We start from the raw sequence: 15,716 nt of genomic DNA on the forward strand, positions 1-15,716 counted from the left end.
AGGAGACCAGTGAGGCAAAGAAGGTAGAAAGAGAAGAGGATCATGGAAACCACCTAAAGGAGATGAAGAAGGTGAGAAGGAACAGTCTAGGAGCAGAGCCATAGAATTATGGGATCGCTTCTCCCCTTCACTGCAATTGGCCCAAAACTTCCTGTTTACGGAAACAAAATCTATCTGCAAAAGGTCACATTGCTTCTCTAAAATGGTCTTCCTCCATCAAAAACAAGAAAAAACAGCAGAGGGCATATTGGGCTGACTCATCCATTCTGCTCCCTGAGGCCACTCCATTACTGGCAATGAACACCATCAAAACAAAAATGATTCGTCATGTGATCTCTTATTGCAGCATCTAAGGCGACATTTCTGTGAGAGCCATAAGAGCTGTGGTGTCATAACCTGCTAAATCAGAACAAAATGCTACAGATGTCTTGATGATCATACGGCTCTCACGGTGACATGCAGAGATGCAAGCAAGGTCACTCAAATCCCTCACCTCATCTTCAGGAAAGCAGCTGTTCTGTGGAAAACTTGGCTCTTAGCTTCAGAAGCCACCTGGGCTGGGCAAACTTTTTCAGAAAAGGACTAGGCTGGGGCCGGCCCCGTGGCGGAGCAGTTAAGTGCGTGCACTCTGCTGCTGGCGGCCCGGGTTCGGATCCTGGGTGTGCACTGACACACTGCTTGTGAGGCCATGCTGTGGCGGCATCCCATATAAAGTGGAGGAAGATGGGCACAGATGTTAACCCAGGGCCGGTCTTCCTCAGCAAAAAAGGAGGAGGATTCGCATGGATGTTAGCTCAGGGCTGATCTTCCTCACAAAAAAAAAAAAAAGGGATTAAAAAAAAAAAAAAAAGACAAGGACTAGGCAGTAAATAGTGTAGGATGTGAGGGCCACACAGCATCCATTGCCATTACTCAGTTCTGCCACTGTAGTAAGAAAGCAGCTATAGACAAAACAAACAAAACTCTGTTTGTACAATCAGGAGGCTGTCCAGATCTGGCCAGCAGGTCATGGTTTGCAGATCCCGAGTACAGAGGGAAAAGCACAGAGAAGAATCAAACGGAGGGGAGTCCAGTTCCAGCTCTCCATGCACCAGCTGTGCCTCTACATTAAAAATTTCCTCATCCCTGAAATTAGGATAATTATCTATCAGGAGACTGAAGGAGATAAGGAATACAAAAGTGCTCTGTAAATGTGTAGAGCCTATGCAAACAAAAGGAACTGTGGAATTGTTTCTTATAGCCTCAGGAAACGCTTACAGGCTCAGGTGGTCTTTCCATATCCTGTTATCTAGAAAAGGAAAGTGCTGGGGCTGCCACTGGAGATGGAGCAGTCAGGGGACAATCCCATGTCTTAGTGGCAAATGCCCGCTCTCCCCGTGGCTGCCCCACACCAAAGAAAGAAAGAACCAGACCCCTCAGAACTTCTTTTTTTTAATCCCATGGAATGAATCCCCTCACCACATTTAAGAGATACTCTCAAAAGACTGAGTGGTTTTTAAAGGTACTTAGAGAGATTGCTGGGAGTCCCTGTCTTTGAATGAGAGGGGCTGGGGTACCTGTTTTCTTTCTGGGAGAAAGACAAAGATACAAGATCATTTTAAACTGCAGAACCACTTCCTGGATGGTGACACGACAAATGGTCTCGGGCAGGAGTATCCTAGGCCCTAAAGATCATCTTCTGTCACTTGATAACTTGTGGTGGTGGTGGTGGTTTGTAGGGGAGAGGACTTTCCCTTTTCTTCGAGATCTCCTCACTCTCCTCTGTGAGACAGTCTAGCAGGAGACCAGTCTCTTACAGAGGAACCACTAATTTGCAAGTCATTCTTTTCCTGAGAACCATCCAGGCAGGTGAGTGAAAAGATAGAAAAAAGGCCTGTAATCAGAGTGTGTCATTTTGCTCAAATTTGGTTCTTATCTCAAAATCAGCTCATTGAAAGTTTGTCCAAAATCTGCTATCCTTAAAGCTATGAATAATATGTTAAAGATTGTCATCATCTTCAACTTTTCAAAAGTTTCCAATAGAACAAATAAACCCCATATTTTAGGAAAGGGAGAGGACTTTTCCTTCTAGTAAGAAATAAATAAATACACACAGAGGCAGGCAGGCAGCTTTTAAAATTGTTTTGAAAGAAAAAATTTCATTAACTATTTGAACTAGGGTTCTAACAGAAATATAAATCCATGCAAAGCATGAATGTAACATAATGAATATTTAAAAATAAGCATGCCACACATTTTAACAACAATAGCTAAATCATTGGCTCTTAAGTGGTATTTCTCATGGATTATCTCATTTGAGGAATTTCAGTATTTTAGGAATATGTGCATTACCTCATAGCAATGGCAGCCCTTGTTTTAATAAAAAAAGGTTTTGTATAGTCTTTGGGGGAATTGTGGTTATTCTTTTTAAATCTTACTATTTTCTAGTCACTCTCGGTCCAGGTAAATATTTATCCCCTACATAAGTACTGGTGTCAAACAGAGGCCCCGCTAACTGTCTGGCACACCTTCCCCCAACACACTGAATTGAGAGCACTTCCGATGCTCTGCCTTGCAGACTGTTTAATGAGCTGGAAGTTCCTGAAGGCACAACCAGCTCAAAGATGGCAGATGGCACTGATTATCAACGAAGTTGAGCTAAGATGACATTTCCCTGCAGTCTAAGGAGAAGGGAAATCTTGAATTCACCCATTGTGACAGTCCAGGTGGCTGGGCCAAAGACAATACTAAATGAGCTAATGCACTGGCTTCTGGTCAAAGTGGAAACCCGTGATCTTTTTTTCTCATGAGGAACACAGTACCGCAGGCTTTAGACCAAGGCAAAGCAAGCGTGTGCAGAGACAGGAATGAGGGAAGTCCCCGACTAAAGTTACCTTCATCAGCAGAAGCTGTCAAGTAGGAAGGCTTGAAAAAAGCATTGTCAGCCTCAGCATTGTCAGGACACGGGGAAGCAGCCAAAATCTTGGAGCTTGTGAACAGAGGGATCCGAGGAGAGCAGCTCGGGAGCACCGCTCGCTCTTCCATTGAGGTACAAGAGAAGTCACTGCTCTTTTCACCTGAGCTCTGGGCAGGGTTGCTGCCCATGGCATCTGCAGCATCCTCTGAAAATGATGTCTCCACCACGGAGTCCCCAGGGAACGACGGTGAAGGGCCCAAGGGAGAGGTTGCATCCCCCACAGAGTGGCTTCCACTGTTCCGAACTGTTGGCACCTGGGGGCGCAGATCCTGCAGCTGTTGCTGCACACACTGGGGGTTAACCCAGGCAGCTCTGGGCCTCGTGAACCTCACATCTGATTGGCAAGGGGGATGGTCAGTGTCCAGGAGGCTGGGTGAACCATCAATGTCACCAGCCTCATCGATGACCCCTTCCCAGGGGTCCACGGGAGAATCCCGCTGGCCTGTAGACTGTGACACCATCTTTCCGGGCTCAGGGCTGGTGTAAATTCTGTTGTACAACCGGATTAGGGCCTTGAACTCACTGCATGGCCAGGTGGAGGGCTAGAGAGCTTATCTGCAATAAGCAAGAATCATTCCAGATAAATAAGGGCTCAGTCATATTTTTAACTCCAAATTCTTTTGAGGAGGCAAAAAACAAACAAAAAAAAAATAGTCTGTACTTTATCCTATACAAGACAGTAAATTCCACTTGGATTTACAAGTAGCAAATAGATAAATAAATCAGCCATAAAACTAGTGGCAAACACAGAGGGTATGACATTGGGAGAGGAAAGGGTTTTCAAAGCATAAAAATAATTGAAGTTTATTTTTATATAAGGATAAAGTCATATAAACATACTGCGGATAAAACAGATAAAAATGTAACACAATCTATGCATTATTCCAATGAAATTAAATGTCAAACCCAAAATGGGAATACCATCTGGAAGTAAAGACACATTTTCATAGTTTCTTATTTTTATTTAGTTTGTGTTTGTACTTATTTATATTATAGTAGCAATATAAATTTATGATTAGCTTATACCCTCTAAAGAACACACTGTAACTCTAGAATCTATCTTTAAAGTGGTCCACTCACTGTTTTTTGGTTTTTTTTTTTGCTGAGGAAGACTAGCTGTGGGCTAACATCCATGCCCATCCTCCTCCACTTTATATGGGACGCCACCCCAGTATGGCCTGACAAGTGGTGAGTCCAGTGCCCACCCGGGGTTCCAAACCGGCGAACCCCGGGCCGCCGCAGCGGAGCGCGCGCACTTAACTGCTTGCGCCACTGGGCCGGCCTCGGTCCACTCACTTTTAAGCTCAATTTTTAGCTTTAGTAAATCTGGTAACGATTAACATGTCGAGAGCTACACAAATGAGAAGCACTCTCGTCACCGTAATTACAGGCCCAGCGCACATTTCTTTCCACTGTTCTCCCACTGTCCACGTTGTAAACCTCAAGGAAACCTTCAACAGTAAAAGCAAGGTCAGCAAGGGGTAGGCCTAGAGACAGAAGCAGTCTGCATAGGCGCATTTAGCCTAAAGGAAGGGTGGAGTACGCACATCCAGAGTGGTGAGCAAGCCTGAGACTTGGGGGTCAGTTCCAGGGCTTTAAATACTACCGTTCTGTCTGTAGATGGCCCCCACGTGGGTAGCTCTATTCCTGACCTCCCCTTGAACTCCGGGCTAGCATTTACTGCCTATTTGACATGTGTCCAGGGGGCATCGCAACCTGATACATCCAAAACAGACACTGATTTTCTCCCACACCTGCTCCTCCCTGGTTTTCCCCATCTCAGGGAACAATACCTCCCAGTTGCTGAAGCCTAAAATCTAGGCGTCATCGCTGATCCCATCTTTCCCTAGCTCTCCATCTGTAACCCATCAGCAAGTTTATATCTATAGCTACCACCCTCGTCTAAGTCACCATCTTCTCCCACCTGGACCTCCTGCCATCTTCCCAATGGGTCTCCCTGCTTCTACTCTTGCATATTTATAATCAAGAGTTACTCAGAAAGATCTTTTATAAACCTCAATCAGATGTCATTCCCCTAATCACCCCCCCCAACAGCTTCTTATCACATTTGCAATGAAATCCAGAATCCTTACCTTGTCCTTAAGACATGACACGATCCTGTCCTGCAGACCTCTCTCACTTATCTTTGTCCACCCTCCACACGTCCCGACCACGCAGCAAGCTCCGGAGTCCGACAAGCTCTTGTCCACCCTAACGGCGTTGTTCTAGTCCCTCTGCCTAAAACGCTCTTTCCCCAAATGATCACGCATCTGGCTCCTTCCTGTCTTGTTGCATGCCTTTATGAGTTTACAAATTACTTCCTCAAAGCAGTCTTTCTTAACTACCTCTCTTAAAGTGGTTCCCCGGTTACTCCTCGTCATATCACCTTGCTTAATTCTCATCATAGTAGTTCTCACTTCCTGATATTTTTTAGCTCCTTACTGTCATTCCTCTCCACCCCCTCAACCCCTCAGCCCCCAACTATAAGAGAGCAGGGGCCTTGTCTGTTTTCTGCCAGCCCACAGAGTTGCATAAGAGGGAGCTCGATAAAAGTTACGGATTGAATGAACAAATCCAACCAACTGGAAATAAAGTTAGGAGCTAGAGAAAAGACTTCTGTGGTAGATACAACTGCTCTGTTATTGTGGCAGAATTATTCATACAGGGATACAAGTGAATCCATGTTTCCTAAAAACATGAAATTTTTCTCACCCGACACTTACAAATAGACCAAAAGAAGGTACATGTGAAAATTATACTAAAAATCCTTGGGTTTTCTTGATTTGGGGGCCTTCCATTCTAGGTCATACCTTTTGGAGTGATGCAGATATATAAATGTATATGTCATCCTGTAAACACTGCACAACCTCCAAATCCCCATTCATGAAATGTCACAGGATACGGTGATAACTGCCAGACTCAGTCCCCTGAAGTGCTTCATTTCCCTTCTTCCTGATCTCAAATCTCACCTTATGCCCCATTTCTCTTTGTCACACATCTTTTCCTCTCCAATAATTTTAGGTGTTATAATTGCAAAAGGAAACCAGGAGTACGTTTTTATAAAATGCCAAAAACACAGAGGCCTAGAGTAAAATTGAAGCACTTCCATTGTGCCAAGCCCCACCAATCCTATTTCATTCCCAGAAATAATATTGTTAACCATTTTATTCCTTTCAGACCTTTTTCTATGAGTTAACACACATATGTCAGATAGAAAATATGCTTTGTTTTCTTTTTTATACACACACGGGATCATACTGGACATATTCTATAATGTCACTTCTTTTTCTCTCAACAATACGTCTTGAGGGTATATATCATTCTTCTTAACTATCTTACCACTTTCTATAGTGTAAATGTATCACTATTTACTTAGCCAGACTCCTATTGATGGAAACATTTTCAGTTTTTCACTATTATAAAATATACAGCAATGAACATCTTTGTTCATGTTGCTTTTTGTTGACTTTCACTAGATCTTCTTTCTTGCTAGCTCCAATTTTAGTTCTGAGTCCATAGCCCACGATAATCTATTTCCAAGAGAATGAAGTTACGTAAGTCACGTGTTACTTTCAATTCTCTACACATCATATCTGTTTTTAAGTGTGAGAGATGATACAGATTTCACATGAAAAATACACAGCTTCAAACAAATGGTCAGTAATAGGGATCCCTGTGTTTTTAACAAACAGATTAAAGTTAATAGTTCAAAGAGAATGACATCATTTATGAGCCTTCCACATATGGAATTGACTTAACTGCATTGAGCAAAAACACACTTCATTATAAAAAGTAACTTTCAGAAGAAGATGCTTGCTCCATTCCTTCTAGAAAGGTGTTCTTGCTTCACACAAAAAAACAGCAGGTGCTGGCTTTGCCAGGTTATAAAATGAGAACATTTTAGAGCTGGAATAGGCCCACAGAGATTCAAAGCCATGTCTAAGGTCACAGCTGGGCAGAGAGAGGATGACAAGCCAGGTTAGACACTCATTAAGGAGCATGAGTTTCTCTGAGAGGCAGACTGACACAGAGGAGAGAGCAATGATTAGAAACAAAGTCCAGGCCCTAGTGAAAGGAGGTCAAGGTCTCCATTTCTTGATCTTTGGGGCAACAGATAATTCATGAGGCACCATTATATGGTTGCTGGTCATGTTGCTTGTCACCATATTGCTTGTACCCTGTTAGTTAGTCAATGAAACAAATATTTATTGAGCATCTACTACATGACTGGCATTGTTTTTGTTTTGGTAGCACAGGGGTAGCCGTGGTGACTAAAATAAGCTTCCTGCCCTCCAGTAGCTTACATTCCAGTGGAAGGGAGATAGCGACTAAACACCTACGTTCATACATTTCAGGAACTGATAGGCCGTTGGTAATATGGGTCTAAGCAACACTTGGCATCTTCCCAAAGTGCTACCCACTGTCATAAATGGGGTCCTTTGAATCAGCGATGCTTAGGTACAAAGACAAAATCAATTTCCAAAAACATTTTAGAAGAAGAGAAATCAAGTTGCAAAGCTCACCGTCATTTCTATTGAGATTTCCTACCGAGGGTAAGCACAGGCCAGACTACTAGTTAACACATATACAGCAGCAAAGGCCCTAGATAAAGGAGAATCCAGGGCTCCCTCTGTCAAGTGATTCTGGATGGGCCCGTGCCCATCAGGGTCAGTGGTCCCATCAAGGATGACTGAATCACTAGGGCCACCACAGAACCACATCATCAACTGCAAAGGTACATCCTTTGCAAGAGGGGTGGATGATTCAGTTGGGCATGAGTCAGCATGACCTCTATAGTGACCTCAAAAAATTCTTTCAGACCAGAAGCAGCCAGCACTTTGATGGCAGATGAGCAGCTTTAGCTCCTAATACCCTTAACAATCCTAAAGTTATTCCATAAATAGGCACAGGCATGTCAGATTTAGGATTCAGGATCTTCTCTGCCCCAGCACTAACTGCTAACTGAGTACATAATCGGAAGCATCAGAGTAAAGTCTCAACTTAAAGGTTACCTTCTCAGTGAGGCCTCCTTGGTCACTCTATAAATCATGGCAACTGCCCCTCCCCAACAGTTCCTCTCTCCCTCCCCAATTCTATTTTTCTCCTTACTCCTTAGCACTAATCCTCTTTTTTGTTGTTGTTCGTGCCATCGAGTTGATTCCAACTCCTAGCGCCCCTGTGCACAGCAGAGCGGAACGGTGCCCAGACTTTTTGCACCATCCTCTCACCTTCCAGCGCTCTATCAGACAACGTTAGACTGCTATTCATAGGGTTTTCATAGCCATTTTTTTTTGGAAGTGGATGGCCAGCTCGTTCCTCCTCTTCCTAGTCTGTCTTAGTCTGGAATCTCTGCTGAAACCTGTCCATCATGGGTGACCCTGCTGGTATTTGAAATTCCAGGGGCATAGCTTTCGGCATCACAGTAACACACAGCCACCACAGTATGACAACTGACAGACCTGACCGGGAAATAACTCTGGGCCCTGGTGGTGAGAGCGCCAAATCTTAACCACTAGACCACCAGGGCTGGCTAAACTCCTCATTTTATTTAACCTCAATGACTAATACCCACTAGAATGTAAAATCTCTGAGGGCAATTTTTTTAAAAATTTTATTTTGGACACTGCTCTGTTCCCAGAACTTAGAACAGGGGTACATAATAGGTGCTCAATAAACATATCCTTTGAGTGTATGAATGAAAGAATGGACAATGAATGAACAGGACTTAAGGATGGTTATGTCGGTTATTTCTATTGCCCAAGAAAGAGAGTCAAGAATAGGTGTCACCCTTTAGAAGAAATTGGAGATCACAACCTAAAATGTCTGCCAACTATTTCCTTAGGATAAAGGATGTTAGAGAATAGAAATCACAAACAAGAGTTGAGGGTGAAAGGTGAAATTCATTTCTCTCAATTTTATGGTGTCTTACTGAGCATGCTCAGTATCAACAAATGCAAGCGAACCTCGGAGAGTGAATCGATCTTTGACCATAGCATGTGAGCTGTTTCGTTAACACAGTTTCCCAGAACCTCTTCCCATCTTTCTGTATCCACTTCCCTTCATGCTTTGACTTTAAACAAAGGCTCACATCCCCAAGGATGTCGACAGACTGAAACTATCACATATCAAACAGAAACCATTCAGATGCCCAATAATTCGACTCCCCAGCCTCCAAGACAGTGCCAGAAATCAGAGTAAACTGCAGTCTTCACACAGCTGCACCTTCACCACAGCACATGCTGAACGCTGTGTTTTAACACTAAAAGCAAGAGGAAGGAAACAGTGCTATATCACAATGGTGACAGGTGGCGTCACGTGGACTCCTTTCTGACCAACTGAACTTCTGGCAATGACGCTTAATTTGGAAGATCTGCTGTCAGAAGCAAACAGAGGAAGAACAGAAAGCAATTAAGAGTAACAGGTCAGGTGGGGTGAGAAAGGGAAGACCTAATGATGGCAAAAACCAAGGAACACCAGATATTTTGCCTAAGAAAACTGCAGGATTGCCCAAGACACAAAATGACTAATTTCCTGTGGTCACTGCATATGTCATACTTAGCACTCTCATTCTACACAGTGATAACTCGAAACATTTCAAGTGTCATTATGCCAATTTGGGAACTGAAATGGAGACCGTTAGGGACTTGCCCAAACTCTCACCATTAGTAATTAGCAGAAGTAGAACAAAAAAAAGTCCGACATCTAATCCAAAGCTCTTTCTACTGGTATTTATGTGTTCCATTTGGGCTGAAGCTAGCAGGATATTTTAAATTTCATTAGCAAAGTAATTTTAAAAATTTTCCCATCAGATTTATCACAAAACATAGGATTAAGAACCACATAGCTATATTTGACTCCATGTCTTCAGAACAGTTGTCCCCAGAATTTTGTGATTACACCTTCCTACTAGTTAAAAAAAAAAAAACAAAAAAAGCCTTGCACATACATCTCCATACAGGACCATTTATTTATAGGCCTTACACATGCACAGCTATTCAATACATTATGTAATTATAAAGCATACATGAGAATAGCATTTTGTTCTTGCTTTCCAATGAATCGTCTTGTACCATAGAGGTACATACCCTTCACTTTGGGGACCACTGCTCAAGTAATGTTCTACCTAAAACCTCATACATAAAAAACAATAACAAAAAAAGATTTATACATGAATATAATTAGATAACTCAATAAGGCTTAGAAAAAATATTCATACAAAAATTTACCCAAAGTAAGGGTAGGTACCTGCACTTGAAAGATGGCTAGATTCCCATGTCTGGGCAAAATAAAATGGGGAGCCATATCAGAAAACAGTCTGGCAGTTCCTCAAATGGTTAAACATACAGTTACCATTTGACCTAGCAATTCCACTCTTGGGTATACACCCAAGAGAAATGAAAGCATATATTCACACAAAAACTCGTATGTTAATGGCAAAAACAAATGTTATTATTCATAACAACCAAAAAGTGGAAACAACCCAAATGTCCATCAACTGACGAATGGAAGAACCAAGTGTGCTCTAGGCACACAATGGAATATTATTCAGCCATAATAAGAAGTGAGGTGCTTATAGCAACATAGACGAGCCCTGAAAACATTATACTAAGTGAAAGAAGCCAGTCACAAAAGATATGTCATATTTATATATTTTTTTCCCATGAAATGTCCAGAATAGGTAAATCCATAGAGACAGAAAGTAGATTAGTGGTTGCTGGGAGGGGAGGGAGGATGAGAAAATAGAAGGTGATAGCTAAAGGGTACAGGGTATCTTTTTGAGGCTCCAAACGTTCTCAAATCAACTGTGGTAATGATGGCACAGATCTGTGAATATACGAAGACCACTGAATTGTACATTTCAAATGGATGAATTGTATGTTATCTCAATCTCCATAATGCTGTCAAAAAAAATGAAATGAGAAGAAGTACCCATCTCCCTTCAAAAAGGTCTAGGAAGACTAGAGAGCGCTGGTATTTCATGGGCCGCAGGGATCAAAGGAGCACAAGCTGTAAGTCAGGCTGTGAACAAAGGCACTGAAAGTTAAGAGGGGAACTGAAAAGCAAATAAAGGGAATACTGAATAAATGTGCCTAAAGTAGGTATGGAGAAGAGAGAGGAAGTAGAAGTGAAAATGCCACAATAGAACTATCTAGAAAAAGAAAACAAGGGCTGGTAAAGACAACATCATCAGCATGATGGCTACCAGTAATTGGGCAGTGACTGCCAGAGCCTACACTGAGGGCTTCAGGCATCCATCTTTATCTTTAAACCAGCACTGAAGGGAGGTTCCGCTGGTCCCGATTTATGGATGGGAAGCAAAGTCAAAGAGGTTCAGTATTGTGGTTATGTTTGGTGAAGCGCCTGCCTTTTAGAAATACATACAGAAGTATTTAGAAATAATTGATAGAATTTTTTGAATTTGCTTTAAAGTAATACAGTGGGAAGTGCCAGTAGGGGATATGGATGAAACACAATTGGCCATGTTGATAACTGTTGAAGGTGGGAGAAGGGTACATGTACTATTCTACTTTTAAATTTGAAATTTTCCATAAGAAAATTCCCTAAGTTTAAAAAAAACACCAAACTTTCAACATTTGCTATATCTGTTCATGTGTCTCTAAGTTACCTCTCTGACCTCCTTATTACTACCTTCTACATCCCTACACCTCTATACCCCTCTGCACCCCTGCACCCCTCTACACTCCTCTACTCCCCCCCACCTTTATTCAAATTTACCTTCAAATTGAGACTTTTCTCATCACCCTTCTTAAAACTGCATCCCTACAGGTACACACTGTCCTCATTTACTGTCCTATTTTCTCCATAGCATTCAGTTCATAACTAACACTTACATTGCATTTACTATGTGCCTGGAGCTGTTCTAAATTTTCTACACTCACACACACACACACACACACACACGCACACTCGATTCTCCTAACAACCTACGAGGTAGACATAACACTATCTTCATTTTACAGATAAGAAACTGAGGCACAGCTAGTAGATGAAGCCAGTTTCACACCCAGACAGCCTTGCTCCTGGGTCCACATTCTCACCCACAACAGCACAGGGGAGAAGGGATGACCTTTAAATCTCATGGATCCAAATATTTCTCCAGAACATCAAAATTCACCAAGCCTGGGGTGGCTGCTGTGAACCTGGCAACATCAGTGACACTGACGTGCTCACCTCCCTCAGCCCAAATCCCCATGTGGACTGAAGCTGGGTACCTGAGAGTTACTGTAAACATTCAATAAGAACATGATTACCCTTTGCCCTTATTCCCAACACAGACACAAATGAGAAGAAGTTAACCTTGTTGATTTGCTGTTTTCTTGTTCAACCTGAGGGGCGACTCAAGGGTCACAAGGATTTACGAGCTTGTTTTGCAGAAGAAAAAGAATGCCTCTAAGGAAGTAAAGACCACCTGATAACCAGCCCCCAGCTGCTGCTGGCACCAAGAAGTCTGGTTTCCCAAGGGCTTATCTGGAGTGAAAGAAACATGGATTACCCATTTGTTTCTCTGAAACTCCACCTCCTAACCCGCTTAGTGCTATAAAAAAAGCTCTGCTTTCTTCTTTTGTTAAGGCAGATTTGAAAGAAACTATCCTCCTGCCTTCTCATTTTGGCCTATTTGAATAAAACTTTCTCCATCTCCAAACACCAATGTCTCAGTGATTGGTTCACTGTGCATCAGGCACACAAATTTGAGATTAAGAGGTTCAGTATCAAGACCAAGAGTCTAAACTGAAAGGGAGAAACCAAAAAAAAAAAAAAAAAAAAACAGATTTTAAGTAGGTCACAGGACAGTTCAAATGATTTTACAATTGAGCCATATTGTTTAAAATATGCATATACAAAAGTTCAAGTCTCCTCACCTACCTGATTTAAAGTGGCCATCCCAAAAGCTATCTTCTAAGAACAACTTCCAAATAAAGAGAGAATAGGGAAGTACCTTACATATATCTTCAGGACTCAGTTGTTTTCTGACCCTCTATAGCTTATTGGAATAAAAGAATGTAGAAGAGTATAAGGATAAAAAAAAAAAAAAAACCCTCCACTCTCCAATTTTCATCACCTGAAATCAACTAGAGAAAAATACCTGCTGGCAGTGGGTGCTTTTCAATGTTACCTGTCAAGAAAACTTTGAGGTCTAATTTACATTTATCTCTTTTAAGAAATATAAAGCTAAGGATCCAAGAACAGAACTAAAGTATTTAAAAAAAAACAATTTTCGAACATAATTGTTGGGCAAATGACATTAAGTGTGTAGTTTATTTCAGCTTCTACTCATTTGTCATTTTCCAGCCTACTGCTATAGATGACAGAAACACTTGACTCTGAAACTTTCTTTCACATTCTGAGAAGTATTTCTCTTCCACAGCTCACACTTTATGTTCCAGTGAGAAATAAAGCATTCATTCAATATGGGATTATTACCACTATCTTGTGTGTGAGAAAACTGAGGCCCAGAAAAAGGAAGTAAAGTGAAGACCACACAGCAACTCAGCAACAAGCTCAGGGTCTGAATCCTGGAACCTTGCTCCAGAGCCCTCGGTCTCACCCTCCACACTGCCTGTACGTGTGGGATAAAACACAGTTCAGAAGTTAAGGAAAAAACACAAGACTCCCAATTAAATATAATTTTTATGCCAAACTGAGAGAAATCACTCACTTACTAGCTGTGTGACCTTGGGCAAGGCACTTAACCTCTCTGTACTTCAGTTTCTTTACAGATTGTTGTGAGAATTAAACGAACTGTAACATGTATATCTCAGTCTGGCACACAATATTCTACAAAACTTAGCTATATTATTACCAACAGTGTTGTTTTATAAAGATTTACAGTTCAGTATAAGGCAGCACAATTAAGGAGACCTAGTTTTATTTCCCAACCTCTTAACTGAGTCATCTTTCAACTCCTTTCAAGTAAAATGGAAAAACCACTCAGAGGTCTTATTTGGTATCATGAAAAGATACAATATGATGTACAGGCACTAGTATTGCTCACGTTATAATCTCTGGAAGGCTGCTCATGCTCATCGAAAAAGAAATGCTTCAATTTTAACAGCAACACAAGCAACCATGTGAATCTCTCCTTTCCGTATTGGAAATATGAATCTAAATTTAGTAACAAGGGAAACTATTCAAATTTGTCGATGCTGTTATTTGTGTGCCTTCAGGTGAGTGGGGAAAAACGTGTTAGCAAGCAAGGTACTTTCTTGAGCTCTTTACTTACCTCCCTCTAAAGACTATTTCAATGAAAATCTTTATTCTCTGATCTTTATCACTGGGTCTGACAGAACTTTCCCTGTGTCAGGAAACAAGACCTCCAACTTCAGAAAGCCAACCATGTTTTTGGAGTTAAATGGTCTCATGAAGAACACGCCTAAAGGAGTCTATCCCCCCAGGGGCCATGACTCTCACTTTCCATCAACGTTCAGAGCACCTCCCCCGCTTTGTATGAGCCCTAAAGTAGTTGATGAAAAAGGCACAGTTCCTGTCCCCTGAGGTCACACGGTGATGGCCGTTTCACTTGGTAGTACAGTAAAGAGGAACTGTGAGGAGAGACTGAGAAACAGACACCTCCTGCCTCTTTGGACAGGTTCTCAGGAAAATCCAGCATTCCTGTGAAGTTGCTGCCTCAACTCTGCTCCAGACACGGCTCCGTGGGAGGCCAGGAGGAAGGTGTGGGCAGCAAGGCGGTGAGACCTTAACTGGTAGAGAACACTGACAAGAGATTTTCACATAGCGAGGCACCCGAGGTAGCTCTTCTGGTTCAAAACTAATTTGGCTTGAACTAAAGAAGCCTGATTTATAGCCCATCAAATACACATTGTACATTTGCTTTAACCATTCAAGTAAAGAAGGCACTCTTTTAAGTTAAGAACGCACACTATCCCTCCCAGATGCCAGCATGGGTAACACCCTATAGGTAAGGACTGTAGGAGGACTCCTGAATATAAATTCCCTTTCTGGATGTCAGGATGTTGACCCGCTAATCTGAACAGAATACCTCTTTGAAACTTTGATGAATATGTATCCAGGGCATGTTCAATGCATGTTCTTTGTTCTAAAAAGGTGTAAGACTGCACTGAAAATCATGCTTCTCAGGAACGCTTTCTTCCTTTGTGGAAACTGCCTTCCTCAGTATTTACTCCTCACCCTGGCTCAAGGAAAACTCTCCTCACCTCTCTCTATCTATAGAATGGTTATTGGTTGTTTTGCTCCACCAACACTCTTTATATTTTTCAAAACACCTCCACCTAGTGAGGTAGGGCAGGAGTTTTCCTCGCACTTCTCACGCAAGCAAACTGAAGGCCAAACCACGAGGTTTCTTGACTTGCCAAGACCTCACAGCTATTCGGCCTTAGAATAGAGTCTAGGAAACGGAAGTGCTCCGACCCTCAGTCCTTTGCTCTTTCCCATCACATCTTCCATTCAGAGATCCTTCCAAATTCCACTGTAATGACACAGTAAAGACAGCTCTTGAATATACTCTTCCTTTGAGTCTTAGTTCTCATTTAGGGCTAAATAACCCCTCTTCTGAAGGTTCTCCACATTCTCTCCGCTGAAGGCATCAATTTCGCAGGAGGTCGGTAGCAAACTGCATGGTCAGAGCCGCGGGGTGGGGGTGAAATGCAGCAATTCCGCTCTCCCCGCCGCAATCTGAGCAAGCGGACTTCGCATGGGGCGCTCCGACCAAACAATACACCGCGCTTCATGCTGCAACCCAGCCCGGTTAAGTAGCAAAAAG

At 42.2% G+C, this 15,716-nt stretch overlaps 1 protein-coding gene across 5 annotated transcripts in view; it reads right to left on the minus strand.

The window, feature by feature from the left end:
• The window catches only part of RUBCNL (rubicon like autophagy enhancer), a 53,201-nt gene that overhangs the window by 36,437 nt on the left and 1,048 nt on the right, over nucleotides 1-15,716 (minus strand). For 2 of the 5 annotated variants that reach the window (XM_004433648.3, XM_087436052.1), the window contains exons 1-2: nucleotides 5,050-6,741; nucleotides 2,874-3,511 (exon numbers count right to left, since the gene is read on the minus strand). In XM_004433648.3, the coding sequence (XP_004433705.1) occupies nucleotides 2,874-3,417 (544 nt within the window). In that variant the 5' untranslated portion in view covers nucleotides 3,418-3,511; nucleotides 5,050-6,741. Of the gene's footprint in view, nucleotides 1-53; nucleotides 223-2,873; nucleotides 3,512-5,049; nucleotides 6,742-15,716 lie in introns of those variants that run through there. The other 3 variants (XM_087436050.1, XM_087436051.1, XM_087436053.1) reach the window with 2 other exon arrangements.

This window comes from Ceratotherium simum, chromosome 10, assembly GCF_057802395.1.
Source record: "Ceratotherium simum simum isolate JZ-2026a chromosome 10, ASM5780239v1, whole genome shotgun sequence".
In the NCBI taxonomy this organism is placed as follows: Eukaryota; Metazoa; Chordata; class Mammalia; order Perissodactyla; family Rhinocerotidae; genus Ceratotherium; species Ceratotherium simum.